The 22125-nt window shown below is 41.7% G+C and overlaps 1 protein-coding gene across 2 annotated transcripts in view; it reads right to left on the bottom strand.

The window, feature by feature from the left end:
- SLC38A1 (solute carrier family 38 member 1) overlaps positions 1–22125 on the bottom strand; it is a 92709-nt gene that overhangs the window by 30228 nt on the left and 40356 nt on the right. For both annotated transcript variants that reach the window (XM_060244954.1, XM_060244955.1), the window contains exon 4: positions 21516–21631. In XM_060244954.1, coding sequence (XP_060100937.1) covers positions 21516–21631 — 116 coding nt within the window. The remainder of the gene's footprint in view (positions 1–21515; positions 21632–22125) is intronic.

The raw sequence follows: 22125 nt of genomic DNA on the forward strand, positions 1-22125 counted from the left end.
AAGACTCATATTAATACCAAGTTTATCATAGAATGACCAGCTGGGTTCTAAAAAGGAAAAGGCACAATCATGCTTTTTAAAACTTTGCATTGTATAATAACAATGTATACAAAATGCACAAGACAGCAAACTTATATGGTTTCTGCTGCTTTAATGAGATTGATCATTAAATGTCATTAAATATTTAAGCAAACTTATATAACTTCTACTGCTTTAATGACATTGTATAGAGAAACACTTGTGGGTCAAATGATTGCAGACCAATTAGGCTTGCCAATCCCCAGGTCCCAGCGGGGGTTCTTCCACTTTCCCAGGCTCCTTCCCACTCCCAGTCAGCTGGCCGGCAGGGGAAAGCCCCGCCACCATATGCCTTTCCACCTACAGAGGCTTCAGACTCTGCTTGGAAAGGCTTCCTCTTGGGATGGCGTGTCTGTGTCTTTAAGACTGAATGGGGGCGGGGGGGAGTAGGCAGAAGAACATGGCTGCTCCCAGTGGCTGTGAAAGCAGCCCAGTCTTTCTATTGGTTGCACAATCTTTTCAGAAGTCCTTTGCATAGGAAAGGTAAACTTGAATCTTTGGTTGCTCTGTGTTACTTTGAAGAAGTTGGAAGTTCAGCAACTCGTGAGTAGAGATACCAATCCCCCACTTCGGAGTCATCAGAAATGAGGGGGGAGGGGAGGGAAATGTCTGCTGGGCACTTCTTTATTCCCTATAGAGATCAGTTCTCATAGGGTATAGTGGAGAATTGATCTGGGGATATCTAGGACTCTGAAGGAGGTGTTTTTTGAGGTAGAAGCACCAAATTTTCAGCATAGCATCCGATGACTCTCTTCAAAATGCTCTCCAAGTTTCAAAAAGATTGGACCAGGGGGTCCAATTCTATGAGCCCTGAAAGAAGGTGCCCCTATCCTTCACTATTTCTAATGTAGGGAAGGCATTTAAAAGGTGTGTGTGTTTAAAAATCATGCTTGTCACAACTTTGCTTATGGCTCCATCCCCAAAGTCTCCTGGCTTCACCCCCAAAGTCCCCAGATATTTCTTGAATTGGACTTGGGCTGCACATGTGCTTCCTTATATTTGAAGCTAGTTACAGCAAATGTCCTAAATCAGGCTTGATCCAAATGCTTACTTTATACATTAGTAATGTTAACAAGATGTGCAGAGCTCTTGTTCACATGCATAAAGTCGCCAAAGAAAATTGATCTTGAGATACTAAAAAAAAGTTCTGAACTTGAAAGGGAGCCCCTGAATAATTAATTAATACCCCCAATAATAGCAATTAATTAATACCCCCAGTAATAGCAATTGCTATATTGAATAAGAGCATGCTTTGTTTTAACGATGTCTGCTGTAATTTTCCATTAAAGAGCTGGCCACAGCAGTGCGGGTGTGTGTCTGAAGCTGGCTAACTGAGATAAGAGAAACAGCCTCCTGCAGGTGACTTGCTGTTATAGATAAGTAAGGAAGCTTAGTCATGGAATTTTACCAGGGGGAACTTAGTGGAGGCGGGATCCTTTGAAATCAGATAAGCTTGTGTGCCTGCCTGCTTGTTTTCTGTGTGAATAAAACTGTCTATATGTAGAATAGTTTTAACTCAGTCATTTTGGGGTCCATGCCTGACTGGGTTCCACCTTCTGGTACTAGAAAGTAAACCTCCCTTCATACCAGTAAGTCTGTGCGGACCTCTTTATTTCTCTGCTTCATTTTGGTGTGATTGGCCGGGAAAATAACGGGGTAGGACATTTTCTTCCCCTTGGGGTGGCTGCATAACCATCTGCCTTTCACCCTCGTGGCGGGAAGATTGGACTAGGCACCACGGTCACATTTTTGATCGAGTCAAGCTCTCTCCGCCCCGGTGGGAAAAGGTGTCCGGTTCGCCAACCAAGATCCCGTGCCTGGTTGAACCGACGTATCCAGGGAATTGGAAGATCTTCAGGATTGTGAGTATGAACTGTCTGGGAATTCTGACTACTTCTCCTTAGGAGAGATGAAGAGTCTGATCACCCTTTAAGCTTTGTCTATTAGGCTCCGCTTTGGAGCTGAAGCATAGAAGCTAGGATCTGGGAGGATTTCTGTGGTGTGTGTGCATGTGTGAATGAGAGGAGGCAATGCCTCTAAGTGAGAGAGGCTTTCTCTTGTGCAGTTCCCAGTAGGGCGACCTCACTGGGTAACGAGAGAGAGGAAGTGAAAACCCCCAGGGCTCCCTGGCTGCCAGACTCCTTACTGGCAGCTGCTGATTTCTATTTTTCCTAGAAGTGTCTTGTCTAAGCGTCTGGTGCCATGGGTGGAAATCAGTCAAAACCCCCGCTAGAATACATGTGTAAAAACTTCAAGGAACATTTCTGTGATGATTATGGAGTCAAATTGACTCCCGGAACTGGGTGGCCTTACATGTAGAATGGCCGCCTGGGGGTAGCTTTGACCAAAGTTTGGTTCACAAAGTTTATAAGAGTGTAGCACAGTCCCCAAAACACGCAAATCAGTTCCCCTACATCGACAGTTGGGCAGCAACAGTGCAGAAGTCTTACTGGTGGCCAGAAAAGTTGTAGAGGATGAAGGAGAAATGGGCTCAGAGGGCTGCTGCCAAAGCTGCAAGACAAGTTATGGCTTTGTGCCAGCAAAAACAATGACCCCTCCAAAGAAGGAAAAGCCCTCAGTGTTAGATGCTGAACCAGAAGACCTCTTGGCTAGTCCCCCACCATATGTTCCAGTATATCCACCTCTCCTGATGCCGCCAGCTGAAGGAGGTGCCGGGGCAGCGGAAGGCAAGACTGAAGGCGAGAGCCAAGTGCAGCTAGTTAAAAGTGCTCCAGAAACCTTTGATGAGGAGAACCAGGAAATAGGGACTGTAAAGGGAGCTGTAAAAGGGCAAGCAAGATCTCTGCAAACTTTAAATCCAATTCAGCAGCTGTTTACAGAACAATCGTTCCATGCAACATCCCCCGATTCTCCACGCCTGTGTCTAATAATCAGAGGTTAGCTGCATGTTTCAGTTCGCCCCTAGGGTTTTTCTCCAACACTGAACTCTCTCCCAGTACTGAGCAAACCTCCAGCCCCTCCACGGTCTCCCCCTCAACTTTTCCGGGTTTTATATCTGGTGCAGAGTGCTCATTGCTGGTTCTCCTCCGAGATGTCCATGTCCCACAACAGCCTGGCCATGGCATTGAAACCCGATACATGTATGTGCCTTTCACTTCAAGTGATCTAGTAAATTGGAATGCTCATACTGTAGCATTTTCTGACTAATCTGCTAACCAGTATTATGGCCACACATCAGCCCACCTATGCAGTCAACAGCTTTTACTGGCCCTCTTTACAACAGGAGAGAAGTCGCATTCTGCATCATGCCTGAAAGTATGTAGAGGGAAAAGTCCCCCCAGAAACTGCAGAAAGAGAGGAGTGGATAAAGGCCCATTTTCCTGCAACAGACCCAAAATGGGATCCCAATGGCCATGAGTCCAAAGAGCACCTACCAGAATACAGGCAGGCAATCTTAGAAGGAATGAAAGAGGCAGGCAAGAAGCCTATTAATATGTCCAAAGTCAGTGAAGTTCTCCAGAAAGCAGATGAGAGCCCTGGAGCTTTTGCTGAGCATTTGATGCAAGCATTCCGAATGTATACTCCATTCGATCCAGAGGCTGTAGGAAACTTGCGTATGGTAAATACTGGTTTTGTTGCCCAATCTTATGCTGACATCCGCAAGAAGCTCCAGAAGCAAGATGGCTTTCCAGGCATGAATTTATCCCAATGGCTAGAGATTGCCCAGAAAGTTTATGCCAATCGAGATGTAGTCCAGAAACAGGAGGCAGAAAGAAAAATGAAAAAGAAGGCTGATATGTTGGCAGCAGCTCTGGCTGGGCAGACATCTGTGAGAGGCACTGTCCAGGGGCAAGGAATGAATGGCGGGAATCAAAGATCTGCAATGACTAACTTAGACCCAAACCAGTGTGTGTACTGTAAAGAATTTGGGCACTGGAGAGATTCATGCCCTAATTGACCCCCTTTGGATCTCTTCGCACACAAGAGATCCAAAGTGCCCCTAGACAGATGACAGGACTGGAGTTTAGAGGCCATGGGAGCAGAGGAGTCAGAGGAAGGGGCAGAGGAAGAGGCCAGGTCCAGAGTGGCAGATATCGGAGGAACAAAGAAGAGCCTGTGCATGGTCTGGCTGGACTGGAAGGATGGGAGGACTAGGACACATCAGACCGGGCACTGATGGTCTTGGCCTCGCAGAGCTCATGGTCACAATTGATATTGGGGGTCAGGAGATTCCATTCCTTATAGATACTGGAGCTGCACGGTCTGTGGTGCAGACTGCTCCTTCTATTCACAAATACATTAATATAATTGGAGCTACAGGGCACAAGCAATCCAGACCACTTCTAGCCAAACGAACTTGTACAGTAGGAGGCCATGTAGTCCGCCACAATTTTGTCCATTTACCTGACTGCCCGGTGCCGCTGATGGGAAAAGACCTGCTTTCTAAGTTGCGGGCCCGATTGGCTTTTGAGTCAGAGAGCCAAATGAACTTTGAGCTACCTTACATTACCTCAGAAGGTGAACTACAATATCAAGGTGTATATGTTTTAGAATGCCCCCGAGAAGAAGAGTGGTGGCTTTACCAACCAGCTCCTGTAATGGTCCATCAGACCAATCAAATTATGCATTCAGAAATGTATCTATGTTCCATCCCAAATCTTTGGGTTAAATTTTTTAAAGTAGGACAATGTTTATGTTTGCCCAATATGTGCTGGATTGCCTTTTATAAAAATTCTTCCAGAAATAATTTTGACCAAATAGATTTTTGGTTCTTGATACTTACCCTGGCATATCCCATTTTATAAAAATGCATCTGACCAAGACAAATTGCCGCAGAAATGTATAAAATTTGAAGTAAATACATTCAGTAGATCACAGCCCTTCGTTTAGGTTGATAAAATGCTGTTCTGTAATTGGTCCCTATTTTGAAAACCCACATAATTAACAACAACCAAGACATGACTTCTAATTAATCTGTATGGTACTTTCTGGACAAAAGGCTGAAACGCCTCCTGAGATTTCTATGTTATGTTATGTTATGATGTATGGCTTTAACAGAGAAGTTAATGAACTGCACTACTCTGGGTACAGTTGGTTTTTTTATGTACAGGTCCATAGGTAGAGAATATCTACTGATAGTAATAATACAGTATGAAAGTCAATTACCAGTTTGTCTGAACATATAGAGTCCTGTTAAACTATTTTGCACTCTCAACAGTTAGGAACTCTATGCTGCTTTGATGTTCACCACTCAGTCCATTGCCCTTTGCTTTTGACAAGGAAATTAATAATGTCCCTGTCACACGTGTCAAGTACTGTTAAGGGCCCTTTGGAAAAACATCATTCCTGTGGGACTCCTTAAAGAAAGAAAACATCCTCTGTGCATTAAGTCTGGATCGAAGAGTGTATAATGAGTCTCACTTGCGACCAATTTGACATGGCGGCGGGGGGGGGGCAGACTGAGACACTGTATATCTCAAAAGACTTTGTGTGACACTCCTTAATGGCTGAGCAAGATCACACATCAGTTCTTAAAATAATCTATTTAGAACTATACCGAACATGCTTTAGTTCAAGCCAGGAGTAACTTCAGCCAGTGTTTTAGGAAAAAAACCTCCAGTGGTCAGCATTTAATCACAGATGCCTCTTACCCACCCCATTTAATAGTTTCTGCAGAAGAAACAGGAACAAAGTGCCGAGAGTTAAACTCCAGGCGGCAAATACCTGATGATCTTGTAGAAAGAAAAAATAAATAAAAAGGAACAATTTTCAAATCTGCTGTCCTCCCCTGCCCTTAAAGTTTTCCCAGGATGCTGTGCACAAGCCTGGCTTTTTCCATGACTTCCAATAAAGTGGTATGAAAAGACTGCTTGTTGTAGGGGTTGCGGTTTAGACAGACAGACTAGTGCCAGTACCATCTCATGGAGCAGTATGAAAACATTAACACCACAGCTTTCTGCAAATTTAAAACATATGCAAGAAAGCTGACTGAATATTGAAATACCCAAAACTGACCTCTGATTTCATATAGTTCTTGTAATAAACTAGGCTAACAAAGCATACCTGTCAAAATCCACTATTAAAAAAAAATCTGCAAAAATCATTTTGTGGCAAATATGTCCATAATTTCAGAATCCTCCTTTGCTGATTTTTTTATACATTATAAATGGAAGAGAACAGTACAGCGGGGGTAGTGCCAATAAATCAATCCACATTAGAGTCAAAAGAGAACACAGAAAGTATCTACCAATTGAGGAAAAAAATCTGTGTTCCAAAGATGGTACAAAATATTTTATATAATGACACAATATCCCTATGTCATGAATAATACATACAAAACACACAACTGTGATAAAATTACTCAATTCCCATGATGACAATTCCAAGTAACTCCTATTTATATCAAACACAGCATAGAAAATCAAAGTTCAAGCAAGCTGTAGAAGTAGCTTGTGAAGTGGAGGGTCCGTTCCAAGAGAAAAGATTGCAGATCAAAGCATAACAACATGACTTCTGGTTAAGTCCAATGTTTCAGGATCAAGCCCCTCTTCAGGAAACCAAACCAAAATTTCACTCAATGAGGTCCCTATTTCAAAATTCCAACTGGCATAGCTCACAATATGTGAAACTGTTGACGGTTGTTTGATTTTCTACCCACATAACAACAACCAAGACATTACTTCTAATTAATCTGTATAGTACTTTCTGGACTAAAGGCTGAAATGCCTCCTGAGATTTCTATGCTATGTTATGATGTATGGCTTTAACAGAGAACTTAATGAACTGCACTACTCTGGGTACAGTTGGAACAGAAAAATACTTCAAAGTAGCCTTGGTTTCACTAGAGGGGGGGAAATGGGAGCAAAGCACACTGCATCTTAAATAAGCCCAAGAATTCACAGCTAGTGAAGGGGGATCCCTGAAAAATTAATGAATACCCCTATGATAATGAATGAAAGCATGCTTCTGCCTTCAGAGGTAATCATCGGCTTCTGGACTGGCAAAAGGGGCCTTTTCCATGAGGACTGGCATTCAATAAGAATCCCATAATAGAGGAGCCTGTCAAGGTGCTTCTGGATGCCAGCTACCGCCTTCTTGGGAATCGGATAATGGCATTCCTGGACTGGAATGGCTCCTGGGATTAACTCTACTTTGATAGGGGCATGGTTTACTGCTAACCCAGGCGGGTTTTTCTCTGTCCATACATCTGGAAATAGTTGAAACCAGGCTTCTGACATGGCCATTACAGGAGCTGGTTGGTAAAGCACCACTCTTCTTCTCTAAACATATACACCTTGATATTGTAGTTCACCTTCTGAGGTAATGTAAGGCAGCTCAAAGTTCATTCGGCTCTCTGACTCAAAAGAGTAACAACCGCATATCCTGCTCTGCGCTTCCCATCCTGGATAAAGCTACTCCCATCAGTGAAATATTCAGTATCAGGATCTGAAAATGGCACAAAATTGTGGCAGACCACATGGCCTCCTACTGTACAAGTTCATTTGGCTAGAAGTGGTCTGAATTGTTTGTGCCCTGTAGCTCCAATTATGTTAATATACTTGCAAATTGAAGGGGCAATCTTATCAGGCACAACAGATTGCGCAGCCCCAGTATCCACAAGGAATGCGATCTCCCGACTCTCAACATCGACTGTGACCATAAGCTCCGCAGGGTCAGGACTGTCGGTGCCCAGTCTGTCCTAATCATCCCATCCTTCCAGCCCAACCAAGCCCTGGACAGGCTCTTCTTTGTTTCTCCAATATCTGCCACTCTGGACTTGGCCTCCTCCTCTTCCGCTCACCCTGGCTCCTCTGTTCTCCCGGCCTTTAAACTCTAGTCCTGTCATCTGTCTAGGAGCGTTTTAAATTTCTTGTGTGTGGAGGGGGGGGGGGGTCGATTCGGGCATGAATCTTTCCAGTGTCCAAAATCCCTACAAAACACACACTGGTTTGGATCCAAATTGGTCATCAAGAAAAAGCACCTTTTGAATGAACAGAGCAATGTCAAATGCATTAGAAGCTTTAAAATGCTAGCTCGTGCAGACCCCAGCTCTGGGACTACCTGATACTGACAAGCTCTTTACTCTGTATGTGCATGAGTGAGAAGGAATAGCTGCAGGCATTCTAACTCAATTGCTGGGATCCTGGCCCAGACCAGTAGCATATCTGTCTAAACAACTGGACAATGTGGCCAAAGGTTGGCCTTCGTGTATGCGTGCCATATCTGCAGTGGCAGAACTTGTGAAGGAAGCTGATAAATTTACCTTCGGTGGCCAGCTTGAAGTGAGAATGCCTCATTTTATGCAACCGCTTCTTGAGCACAAGGGGAACTATTGGTTCACTAATGTCCGCATGGTCAGATACCAAGCTCTTATGTGTGAGAATCCCCCTGTGAAAATAGTGACTATGTCAACTCTGAACCCAGCTTCCCTGTTGCCAACTCCTGGGGAAGAATTAGAACATGACTGCCTGGAAGTTATGGAAGAGGTCTATTCCAAGCCGGCCTGATCTATCAGGGAAGCACAGAAATTCTGCCTGTTTTTCAAGTTTCCTTAACCGAATGGAGTCCTCAGTATTCACTAGCTGAGGAGCCGTGGGTTCAAACTCAAGGGGCAGTAACCAAATGAAGGGATGGCTGGTATGTTCTTCCCGATGGCAGAATTTATATTCCAGAAGCTGTCACATGGCCATTAATTCAGAATCTGCATGAGGGAACACATTATGGGAAGACTGCTCTGTGAGTCAATGGGCATACATAAACCGTGTGAGTTCACTGGCAGCTCAAGCCTCTGCACAGTGTGTTACATGTGCAAAGAACAATCCTAGGTCAGGCCCCACTCAACTCCCTGGAAGCCAGCCAGAGGGAGCAACACCTTTTTCCTCCCTAGTTGTAGATTTCACTGAGATGCCCAAAGCTGGACATTACCGTTACATGCTTGTATTCGTTTGCACGATGTCTGGGTGGATTGAGGCTTACCTGACCCGCACTGAGAAGGCCAATGAAGTTGTAAAAGCCTTATTAAAAAACATCATACCTACATTTTACCTGTAACTTTAGAAAGTGACAATGGGCCATCGTTTATTGAGAAAACTGTACATGGTGTATCTAAGTTGCTTGGCATTACTTGAAAACTGCATGCCGCTTACTGGCTACAGAGTTCAGCAGAAGTAGAAAGGGCTAACAGATCTTTGAAGAACGCTCTGTCTAAACTTTGTCAAGAAACTCATTTACCATGGACTAAAATGTTGCCAATAGCATTGTTCTGGTTGCACTGCCTGCCACACAAACGGCTTAAGCTGTCGCGGTTTGAGATTGTTTATGGAAGACCGCCCCCTATAGTCCAGGGAGTTAGGGGTGACCTCTCTCAGTTAAGGAGCTTTATAAATTGTGAGGAACTGCAAGCCTTGGCCAAAGCTGTAAAATATGTGAATAGATATGTGTTTGAGACTTTGCCGTATCAAATTTATTCTCCTGTACATGCTTACCAGCCAAGAGACAGTGTGTGGGTTAAAAGCTGGAGGGCAAAGACTTTACAGCCTAAATGGAAGGGCCCCTTTACTGTTCTTTTAAGTTCCCCTACAGCTGTCAAGGTCCAAGGAGTGGCAGCCTGGATCCATTGGTTGCATTTAAAGCATGCTGCAGATCACTGAAGAGTACAGCCAATCCCAGGAAAGCCATTGACTCTGAAACTTACTAAAGACTCTATCCGGTCTTAAGCCATCAAAAGCAGGTCCAGCACCCCCAAGCTTCATCGGCAAGCCTTGCCCCAGCCACCCCAGAAGAACTTTGAAGAATGCCTTGTCTAAACTCTGTCAGGAAACCCATTTGCCATGGACTACAATGTTGCCAATTGCATTGTTTCGGTTGCCCTGTTTGCCACACGAACGAATTCGTCTGTCGCCTTTCGAGATTGTTTATGGAAGACTCCCCCCCCATAGTATTATTATTATTTTTCGCCATAGTATTTGCACCTAATAGAGTAGCACTAAGACTGTTAATTTTAATTGGAATGTTTTTAAGTGAATATGATTTTAAAACCTGTTGTATAATTTATTGTATGGATTGATGTTGTTAGCTGCCCTGAGCCTGCTTCGGCCGGGAGGGCGAGATATAAATAAAATATTATTATAGTCCAAGGAGTTCAAGGTGACCTTTCACAGTTGGGGAGCCTTATAACTTTTGAGGAATAACAAGCCTTGGGCAAAGCTGTAAAGGAGGTGAATAAGTATGTGTTTGAAACTTTGCCATATCAAATTTATTTTCCTGTACATGCTTACCAGCCAGGGGATAGTGTGTGGGTAAAAAACTGAAGGACAAAGACCTTACAGCCTAGGTGGAAGGGCCCATTCATTGTCCTTTTAAGTTCCCCTACAGCTGTCAAGGTACAAGGAGTAGCAGCATGGATCCATTGGTCACATTTAAAGCAAGCTGCAGATTACTGGAAAGCACAGCCAGTTCCAGGGAATCCATTAACTTTGAAACTTTATAAAGACCCTACCTGGCCTTATGCCACTCAGTAAAGACTGTTAAACCTCAGCAGCCTTGCTCCAGCTACACCAGGAAGCTGGCTGGTCTACGCATGGCTGAAGCTTGAGGAAGTCTTCTGGAGTCATACAGAGTTAGATATTCCTTTGTATTAGTTTGCTGAACTTCTTGAATTGCTTATTTTTCTGTATTGAATATATTATTACAATAGTGCTATTTCGCTATAAGCATTTGCTGTAGGACTTAAAAAAATCATGCATGCTTCAAAAGCTCTTATTGCTGTGCTTTCTTGCTATATTTTTGCCAGTGTGCCAATGTGCTGTACTCAAGCAGTGAGATGTACAAGATGCTGGGAAGGAAAGGATTCTAAACATATGTTGTGTGTTCAATCTAGGGGAGTGCATGGAGTCTGCATAAAAACTAACAGATAGTTTGTATAGAATGTGGAGTGTCTTATTATCAAGCAAAAATAGAATATCCTGGATCAAGCAAGACAATACCTTTTAGAGGAAGTTTCCGCTGCCCGACGTCACAGTGGGTATGCTGGCCGGTTGATTTAAAGTTTAACCAGGTAAAAAAGTCCAACCCTAAGCCTAAACTACTTGTCCAGGAGAATAAGAAAATTTTATATAAGTCGGTGTTTAATGATGCTCAGGACGAGAAATCTGTCATTCCAGAATCTGCGAGTAATTTTTTTATAGCCTTAGCTGAGCAAATAGCCGCCTCCCTAAATATTTCAAACTGTTGGGTGTGCGGAGGTCCACTAATGAGTGAGAGATGGCCTTGGATTGGCACTGAGGTCTTGCCTTCTGACCTAGTCGGATGGAATAAACCTCAATCAGAGTCAAGGCCAGAAGAGAGAAAGATCTGGGAATTGAAGACAGTGGTGAATGGAGAATTATGCATTTCCCGGGCTGTACTGTGGACGAATGGAAAGCATGTTGGGCACACTTCGTGCCACCGAACTTTGTTAGTTAGCTCCACTAAGGAAAAACCAAAATGGGTAGAGGCGAATGGCACTGTTAGAGAGGATTTTCAGCCATGGGAAAATGTTAGCAGTATAAATAAATATTCTAATGCTGCTTCAGATTCCTCTGAGCAATGGATGGCTCCTGAAGGGTTATATTGGATCTGTGGTAAAAGGGCTTATACACTCCTGCCCAGGAGAAGGCATGGGACTTGCATTACTGGAACAATACGTCCCAGCTTCTTTCTTTTGCCATTAAATGTTGGTTCTGCTTTGGGGACCCCAATGTTCGATCAAAACGTTCCTTGGACATCGGAGGTATGCAGTGGGGAGATGAATGGCCCCCACAGCGAATCATTGAATACTATGGCCCAGCTACTTAAGCAAAAGATGGGTCTTGGGGTTACAGAACGCCTGTGTATATGCTTAACCATATTATTAGATTGCAAGCTGTGGTACAAATTATTACGAATCAAACAGCCATGGCTTTAGAACTGTTGGCTAGACAGCAGACCCAGATGCGTGCACTCATATATCAGATCCGTTTGACTCTGGATTATTTGCTGGCTGAAGAAGCTGGTGTCTGTGGGAAGTTTAATCTTTCAAATTGCTGTCTTAATATAGATGATAATGGAGAGGCTGTGCAGAATATAGCATCTGAAATTTGTAAAATTGCTCATGTACCAGTGCAAACATGGAAAAATTTGGATGCATCATGGTTTGGACAAATTATGGGAGCTTGGAAGTGTATTTTATTCTTAATTGGTATTTCCTTAGGAGGTTTAGGGCTATTGCCATGTTTAATTCCTGTTATAAGTATTAATAATGCTGTAAAGGCACTTACTCTCTTTGGAAAAAAATGTCAGCATCTTGTACATGTCTCCAGAGGAAAGGAAACAATATTTCATTAATTTGTGTAATGATGGTCAGACTCTTTCAGACTTAAATAAGCTTTCAGAGTTTGAAAGGGGGGAGTGAAGGTGGACCCCTGAATAATTAATGAATACCCCTACAATAATGAATGAAAGTATGCTTCTGCTTTCAAAAAGAGGGTGTCTGATGCAATGTTCGTTAGAACCACAGACAGCCTTCAGTGGGTGTGGGTTCACAGATGTGTATTAGGGGCCTCACTGAGAAGCTTCTTGCTGGAGCTGATAACACATGGAGACACGAGGTATGGAAAAGTACTACAAGGAGAGCAAGGGGGTGGGGAATGTTGAATCAGATAAACTTGTGAAGCCTGCCTGCTAAGCTTGCTTTGTGTTTAAAGGATCAGGGGGGAGGTTCAATATTTTTGGAGCTATGATGCTACCAGAATTAAAATACTTCGCTTCATACCAGTATAGTGTGTGGCTCCGTTATTTTCCTGCTACATTTATTGTCATGACTGAGAGAGTCAAAGTTGTACCCTTATTTTCACTTTTAAAATGCCAGAACCAAATACCTCTGAGAAAGAGAGATTAAACTAGTTTTGTTAAATATTTACTGCTTCAGTTCTATAAATTTAAGGCTCAAGAAAAGGCCTCTGAGCATATACAGAGAGTGCCTAAGATCAGCCCCAAATTGGAGCTTGGCCTAGGAAAGTTAAAGATTGTAAATTTGCAGTCCTCCTGCCCTTCCCCCATTAAGGAAGGAATGAGAATTCTCTTCTCCTTACTCAATCTGAAATCTTTAACAGAACCAGAAAAGGCAAAAGGAATAATATTTTTTATAAGAATGCAGTGCCCTTAGACATTAAGAAGGAAAGAAAATGTTCACCTCAAGTCTCTCCTCTTAAAGCACAAGCAACCAGGTGTCTTTAGAGAAAGAGACTCGTCTTCTTTTATAAATCAGATCCATAACTAGCCAGGGAAGAAGAAATTTGGTCACTTGAAAATCTTATGTGACTAAGTTGATGGAAAACTCCAGGTATCACCTTTTTCACATGCAAATAAGGAAACACCCAGAGCTTGAATTTTCTTCTCTCATAATCAGAAAGAAAATCTTGTCTCTGATACAAAACTAATCTAGTCTCCTTAAGAGAAGTAAATTGCCAACATCTTTGCAAAGAGTCAAAGTTTTCTCTTTTGCAAGGAATTTTTGTCCTAGCAACTTTCACTGGATTTTGCAGGAAAACTTTTGCAGACCCTCTTTAGCTGTTTTAGGAAAGAAAAGACACTTAGCCAAATTTAGTTTTAATTGTAGAAATAAGAAGTGTAAAATCTGAACCCCCCACCAGGCAGATATCTCATCACCTTCCCCATCTTGTGTTTAAAAGTTGCTTAACCTGGGGAGGGGAACCTGTATCCTGGAAAATTTATCAAGATCAGATAAGAGAATACTGGGATTAATTGCTTAGCAAGGGTTATTATCTTCTCTTTCTATCTTTTTGTTAAACCAATTTTCTCTCTCACAGCCTTAGTGAGAGAAGGATTTTTATATATATATGTCCCATGGTATCTAAGGGGAGAGGCCCAATTGAGATATTTTTTTCTGAATTCTCATCTCCTGATTTTGGGTTTAAAGATACAAATTCAAACTTTTGAAATTTTGCAAGAATGTCTCCATAAACAAAATGAGTAGTTTTAGAAGACCACTCCCAGTCAGGAAGATGCCTGGAAGGAAACATGTGCATATGTTGAAAGAAGCAAACCAGTTTGAAAGCTCCTTGGCTTGCTCAAAACACTACTTTGTTTTGCAAGGGTGCCAGTCTCCAAGTGAAACCTGGAGATCACTGCCAAAAATATAATGCAATACCCAGAACATTAAGGCCAGTGCCTCTGGGAGAGAAAGTGTCCAAGAAAATGGACTGCATGCCTTGTAATCTTCAAATTTAATCCAAATATTCAGAAATCTCCAGCCTGGAGCTGGCATCCCAAAGTTCCACTTACAATTAATCCTTCTCTGCTAGAGAAAAGACCCTGCCTGTAAACTGCCCTGCAAATCTATTTGTTGACCTTGGCTCTGAAAATATTTTCTAGTAGCTGTTATCAGTTTCCCCTGTACTTAGATTTTGTAGCTTTAATTTTAAGGGGAACACTTTTCAGATATTCAGCTTGTGATCTCCTTTGTTTTAAAGAAATGGTGCACCTAACAGATCTTTTGTTAAGTTTTTCTAATCTGAGATAATGGGTTAAAAATTTAGATTTGCAATTTTGGGTTTACATGGAACATCTTTTTCTGCTAAAGCAATACAGTATCAAACCTTTTGGAAATTTTATTTCTCTTGTGATTTTTGTTAAGTGCATCTCATACCAGGAACATGTGGTCTTCAAGTGTTACATCTAACACAGTTTTCTATCTTACTTTGAATTGCTTCCCAATTTTTCATTCATTTAAATCTGAAAATTCCTTTTGTTGTTGGTACTGAATTTTTATTTTCTGAAAAGAACAGTGTTTTAAAATTCTACCTCACAAATTATGGTTTCTACAAGACCTCTTTTCATTTAAAGTTATAGCATGTGTTACAGAAGAACATCTGTACCCTTCATTGGGTAAAACTAATCTCTCATTGTGCATCTTCTCTCTTAAGTCTTGAGAAACTAATACTTTGTTTTACCATTCTCAGAGTCGTGTTTCCCATAGAAATACCCTTTCTAGATTTGTTGGTAATTCACTAGGCAGAATTCCTGAAAACTCTAGGTCTTCATTAGAAATCTGGACTTTAATTAATGTTCTGCATTCCTCAAATGTATATCTTCAGTTGCTCTCTTAATGTCATTTAAAGTTATGTTCCATCTATGAACTGTGCATATCCATCTTCCTATTCAGCTATTTGGTGAACTTCTTACCTATGGAAAGAGGCATCTACATGCTTATCTATCTTATTTTATGCCTCCATCTATAGTATCTTGTTAGAACTTGACCTTTTCTTAGTGTTTTGTTTAGAAAATCCTTTCTATGTTTCATGTTCTTACCATGGTAGGACTCCAATTCTGCTTGATTTTGTGTTTCAATCCAGTCTCCAGTCCTGGCCAGGCTTGCTGCTGGATAACACATTTCCATTTGCTTGTTTTAAGTGTCTGCCTCTCCATTATTTCAATCTTCTTTGTCAAGGTTTATTAACCAGAATTTGCTTTCCAGGATTGTTTTGTTATATATAAAGGAAACCCGGATCTGCAATTCAAGTTAAGTGCATGCTCATTATTATATAATAGTTTTAAGAATTGCTGGTATGTCTGCTAAGAATTGTTTTTTTTAAGGATTAGCTATTATTTGCTTTTAGGATTTTGTTGTTAAAGTTTGTTGAAACCCACTCTCACATCTATGTGAGACCCACAGAACAAATTTTGGATGAGCTGGCACAGAGGAAAATGCGGTTCAGTGGGACTTGAACACCCCACTGATTTCCAATGGTTTAAATTCTTTAATCCAGTTCTCTAAACATTATGGGTCTGATCCCTCGCATACATGTATGTTAAAGCTGGCATTGCTCTATTGAGGCCTCAGTTTTGTTTTGTGTGTTTGTATTTGAAGTTTTTCTTATTTTTGACAATTTCATATATTCTAAAGCTATAGCAAAAGTTTTTCTTTCCTTTTTGTGACAATTTTCATAATCCAGGGGTAACCCCAACTCTGGTAATCTCTTTTTGGAGCCCCCAATCTTGTGCACAATTTCATGTTTTCTTTTTTTAAGATTCATATCTGTTGCAACAAAGTAAAAAGCCTCTCATGAACCTCTAGGTGCTCGCTTTCTATATGGATGTGCACTAGCCTGAATCATGAGAAGTTATGCATAGGTTTATATTGTGGATTTGTTTTCTTCATAATGTATGGTGTATGAAATCTGCCTTTAACATTGGAAGGGTAGATACCTTGTCAAACTGAAACTCCATGAGAGGAGGAGGAAGTCTCCAGTCCAGAGCAAGGGTGTTAATTTAGCTAATGTGTGCGACCCTATCTCAACAGGGTTGGATTTAAGTTATGGTAATTTGTGAACAGCCAAGGAAAGCTTTAAAGGGAAAAGGCACCAATTATTGTTGTTTTGTTTGTTTGTTTCTCCAAGTATGTTTTCCAGGCTTTTCTGCATCTACCCAGAGGTCCTAAAATTTGCCTGGCCATGCCTCATTGATGTTGGAAGGAAGGCCTCCCCCAGAAACGCATCCAAACTGAGTTGCGGAGAAAACTCATTTCCAGGGGAATTCCTGTGCCTAGCAAAAAGCTAGTTGCCCCAGCTGATCACAACAGCAGCCCCACTGCCACTTACAAGTTGTGCTTCCTGAAAAAGAATTCGTTTTGGCTACAGTACAAACAGATTTCCCTGTGAAAAGATTGTCATGCATAGAGCACGCAAACTCTCTACGAACTCAAGAAAGAAGACCTTTTGTTAGACTAAGGAAGGAGGGGAACAAGGAATTAGTCAGGAAATGGTTTTTCTATTGTAAATAATGTGGCCAAATGTGGACTGCCCGCAACTGGCAATGTTTCCAAGTATGTCTGAATGTGTGTATCTTAATCACCCAGGCTACAGCAAGGTGTTTGCCATAAAGGCACATGAGTTGATCCAGTTTATAGCATGTCACTTGCATATGTCCCTTATTATTGCTTATGCATTTTAGAAATTGAGATGAGTTATTGCATTCTTTCATCATAGCTAGAAATGTTTTATTGATAAAGAAATAAGTTCCCTAGGATCCTTCCAAGATCTATGTTCACAAATTTATACAGGACATATGTAATTATTCAATGCATATACTATGAATGCATTTTCCTGTTCAAGTGATTGATTATCTCAAAAATGAAATGTATCTCTAGCCTACTCTTTCTTCTACCTCCTCCTTAAGATCGCCCCAAATTTCAGTGATAGTTAGTCTTCAGTACCAAGACACGTCCCCTTTTTCCTGATTGGATTGTTTTTTTTTATATTTTTAACGCATGTATAGCCTATTTTTTGTAGCTGATATTCCTAAGCCCTTTCCCTTTGACCCAACTGTGTCTCAACCCTGGTTGTTTGAAGTCTGAACGGCGGTGCACCATGAAATGTGGCAAACACCCTTCAAGGATTGGGTGGTGCCGGGGGAGGGAATTGATACCAGAGTGCTTCCGAATAAAGAGAGTAGCCTTAAAAGACATGGGGGGCCCTATCAAGCTAGTCTGTGCACCCAGAAAGGCCCTGTGATGGAGACCAGGGAAACTCCATATTGGAAGGCTGGGCTGCATAGCCAAGGCATGCCTCTGAGTGACCTTCCCCCCCACACACATCTTCTCTAAATGGAAAAATACTGGGATGTGCCAGTGTGAATGGATAATCCCATCACTGTCTCTCCCCCTCCTGTGACCCATCTTTACCCCATCTCTGCCAATATACTATTTCGTTACTTCATTGTAGTGTCATTTCAGTCTTTCCTGGGAATGTCAAAACCAAATTGTCACCTAGCTGCCCTTCTTGAGTGGTCATACGGAATTAATTTGTTTGATGATGATGATGGTCAGTCTCCTTCAGACTTAAATAAGTTTTCAGAAGACTGAAAGGGGGGAATAAAGGAGGACCCCTGAATAATTAATGAATACCCCTATGATAATGAATGAAGCATGCTTCTGCCTTCAGAACTAGGATGTCTGTTGCAATGTTCGTAGAAGCACAGACAGCCTTCAGTGGGTGTGTGAAACACAGATGTATATTAGAATAACACAAAGGGGCCTTCTTGAGAAGCTTCTTGCTGGAGCTGATAAAGCATTGAGAAAGGAGGAATGGAAAAGTACTAGAAAGAGTTACAAGGGTGGGTGGGGAATATTGAATCAGATAAGCCTGTGTGCCTGCGTCTGTGTGAATAAAATGGTCTATATGTAGAATGATTTTAACTTAGTCATTGTGGGGGCCCATGGCCGACTAAGTTCTGCTCTTGGTACCAAAAGTAAACCTCATTTCATACCAGTAATGTGTGCGGAGCTCGTTATTTCTCTGCTTCACTAGCACACTAAACTCAGAATCCTTTCTCATATTCTCTGTTGGACTTCCACATCATGTGGACTTATCCCATGATTCCAGAGGTGATCACAGCTCAATTGAAAAGCTCTTTAAAAATCTCATTTCATTTCATCTATGGCAATGTAAGACTCAAAATCCAGTGCTGAATTTAAACAGTGTAACCACAGCTAGACTTGAGAAGCAATTTTTCTTAGTTATTGTGTAAAACAAAAACAAACCACTCTAGCCTACATAGGGGTACTAAGAATTATCCTTGAGCCTGAAGCAGTTAGTTCTTCATTCATGATGCTCAGAGTTCTCACTAGATACTTAGCAACAAATCTATGTATTGAATAGTCAATTCAAGGCCAAACTTGTACTAATACAGTTGTTCAACTTGCTTCACAGGTAAGGCATGAACTGGAAGTTTCAAGGTCCACTGTTCTGAATGGAAATTACAGAAGAACACAGCAGTGCATTTAAATGTGTTTTGTTCCCATCCTGTATCTTTCTATTACATAAGTTTACTGAAGAGTGAGTGCCACCAAGTTCAATTGGACAACTTCATTAATAAATGTGCAGAGGATTGCAGAGCCTCTCTTTCTCCCTGTATGATCCCATTAATATTATGTGGAATGTAAACAGCTTGAAAAATCTCATCCCTTAAAAAATATGAAATTATCTTTTTCTGGAGTTTCAGCTATTTTTTATGCATTTTTTCATGTGTTTGTGTGGCACTGGTCCATTTTTAATCTATAAAATGTGTCTGGTTTACGGGACCTCCTTTTCTAGGAGGCTAAAAAACTGTGCCTCACAGAGGTTTGGTCTTGTTCTTTTACTATGTTCTTTTTCACTCTTTGGCTCTTCTAAAATCCACCCTGAGCCCATTATGGGAAAGAGCGGAATATAGATTCACAGAAATAAAAATAAAATAAAATAAAAGACTGAAACAGTAAGTGCTTTGAACACACACAGAAATTGAATCATAATTGTACGTCTCTTAGCCTTAACATGAATGCTGTATTGCCCTCAACATCCATCACTGGCATTTTGGTAACCAACCCATATGAGTGCCAGAGGAAAATGTATGTCACAACTTACTGTTTAAGAATGACTTTCTGAATCAAAATATGTTGGTTCCTCCACCATTAGCAACAGACGGTCAAATTGCATGAAGGCAAATTTATGGTTAAATAGCAATAGACTCTAAACACTTGCCTCAGCGCCAAATAAAAATTTTATACCACCTTTTTGACAAGTTATAATGAATGCACATATATTCTGCATCTTTTTGTAAGAAAGAGCCAAAGTACGCTTATTTTACAAATGGGGTATAAATCATGTGCTATACCAGGGGTGGCCAACGGTAGCTCTTCAGATGTTTTTTTGCCTACAACTCCCATCAGCCCCAGCCAGCATGGCCAATGGCTGGGGCTGATGGGAGCTGTAGGCAAAAAACATCTGGAGAGCTACCGTTGGCCACCCCTGTGCTATACCATACATGCATTAAATTTAACATGAAAATATTCAGCACACATATAAAGGAATTTTTTTAAAAAATTAATTTAATTTCTAGCCTGCCCTTCCTCACATGGGAGGGCTCATGGCAGGTTACAACAGTAAGCATATACAATAAGCTAAGACAATTCAAACACAATCTATATCATATTTTAAAAGCTATACAGCATCAATTAGTACACAAGGTGGCAATCAGGAACAGTTAGTAAGCACCCCAGAAAGCTTTCAGTATGTACACCCATAGATGAAACCAGGTACTAGGCAGGTGGCAGAGATCAGCAGACAACACCACTCAGATGGTGCAAACGTAGGGGAGTCCAATGGAGTCAGCTGTCTGTCATCTCAGCCATAAACCTGGAGAAACAGGCCCCACAGAATTGCAGCAAGTCCTGCAGGGCCCTGATCTCGCTTGGGAGAGTGTTCCACCAGGCCAGAGCCAGCTCTGGCTCTGGTTGAGGCTATGCAGATCTCTTTTGGACCAGGAACCACCAGAGATATTGATCTATGGAGCAGGACATAGAGAGACAATCCTGCAGATATGTTGGTCCCAGACCAGACAGGGCTTTAAAGGTTAATTCCAAAACCTTGAACTTGATCCAGTATTCAACTTGGAGCCAATGCAACTGGAGGGGCACTGGTTGTATGTACATTCTTAAAGGTGTCCTGGTAAGGCCATGCCTCACTGCATTTTGGACTAGCGGAAGTTTCCAGGGCAAACACAAGGACAGCCTTGCACAGAGCAATTTACAGTAATCTAGTCTGCAACTGACCACTGCTTGGATCACTGTGGCTAAATCATGGAGAGAGAAACAAGAGAACCAGTTGCCTGACCACCTGAGGGTGGTAAAAAGTTGATCTGGCAATAATTGTGATTTGGGCCTCCATACAAAGCGAGGCATCAAAAATCATGCCCAAACTCCTCAACATCAGTGTTGGCTTCAATAATGCCTTGTCAAGGTCTGGGAGTTGGATTACCAATCCCATCCCCCACAGCTCACATGGCCTCTATCTTTGACAAATTTGATTTCAGTTGACTCTGCTTTAACCAGCCAGTCATGGCTTCCAAAGCCTGTGCCAAAACATCTGGGGTGGTATCAGGTCAGTTGTCCATCAGCAGATACAGCTGGGTGTCATCAGCATATTGGTGACAACCCAACCTAAACCCCCAGACCAGCTGGGTGAAGGATTGCATGTAGATGTTAAATAATACAGTAGAGATGATTGCCCCCTGGGGATGCCAGATACCAGAAGGCAAAATGGTAAAACCTTCTCCCCCAAATGCCACTCTCTGTCTCCAACCATGGAGAAAAGAGACAAGCCACTGCAAGGCAGTCCCCCATATCCACATGCCAGCGAGTTGATAGGTCACGAGGTTGTAATCAATCATGTCAAATGCTGCCACCAGGTCAAGCAATAACAGCAGTTCTGACCAGCCTCAATCCAGGTGTCTCCTGAGGTCATCTGTGAGGGTGACCAATGCCAACTCCATAGCCAGGTCAGTATACACCATGCACAGTGTATTCAGTATACGCCACACACAGATTGTACATGCATTCATTGTAACTTGTGAACAGGGCTTTTGTCAAAGTGAAAGAGACACCATCCACATATACTACTTACAAAAAGAGCACAATTCCTGTGTTGGCCAATGCAAAGGCAAGTCCTAATATCCCACTGCCCATGATAGCATTGCTGAGATTGAAGACAGACATTCCCAATGAAGTTGTGCCTGGAATCTGTAAGGATCAAACAAAACACATCTTTCATATAAGCTCAGCTCACAGCATATTATTTTCAATTACAAGTTTTGTATTTGATGCTTATCTTGAAAAGCATTCCATGCTTATATTCCACTCATGTGCTCAATTCCCAAGATGTATTTGGAACCTAGTATTTGATTATTTGCCTTCAGGAGTTCAGTTAGAGGAGCAGAAATATGGATATGAATGCAGTAAGAACAATAAGAAAAACTTAAGATTTATTTCCCTATGGGCAAGCTCCAGACCTTTGTTAATATTTTTTAAAAGACCTACACAAGGACCACTTGCAGATTAATTGGCATTATGTGTAGTATAGAAAGGAGACACTAAGATTGTCTGGCAGCCTAAAATTTTAGATCTTTTAGCATTATGCACCACTAGGTGGTGAACTAAACATTTTTTGGTCTGAGAGAACTCTGATTTGTGTTCATCAGGCATCTAATGAAAAAAACCACAAAACAACTGCACTG

Source organism: Heteronotia binoei, chromosome 8, assembly GCF_032191835.1.
Source record: "Heteronotia binoei isolate CCM8104 ecotype False Entrance Well chromosome 8, APGP_CSIRO_Hbin_v1, whole genome shotgun sequence".
NCBI lineage: Eukaryota > Metazoa > Chordata > Lepidosauria > Squamata > Gekkonidae > Heteronotia > Heteronotia binoei.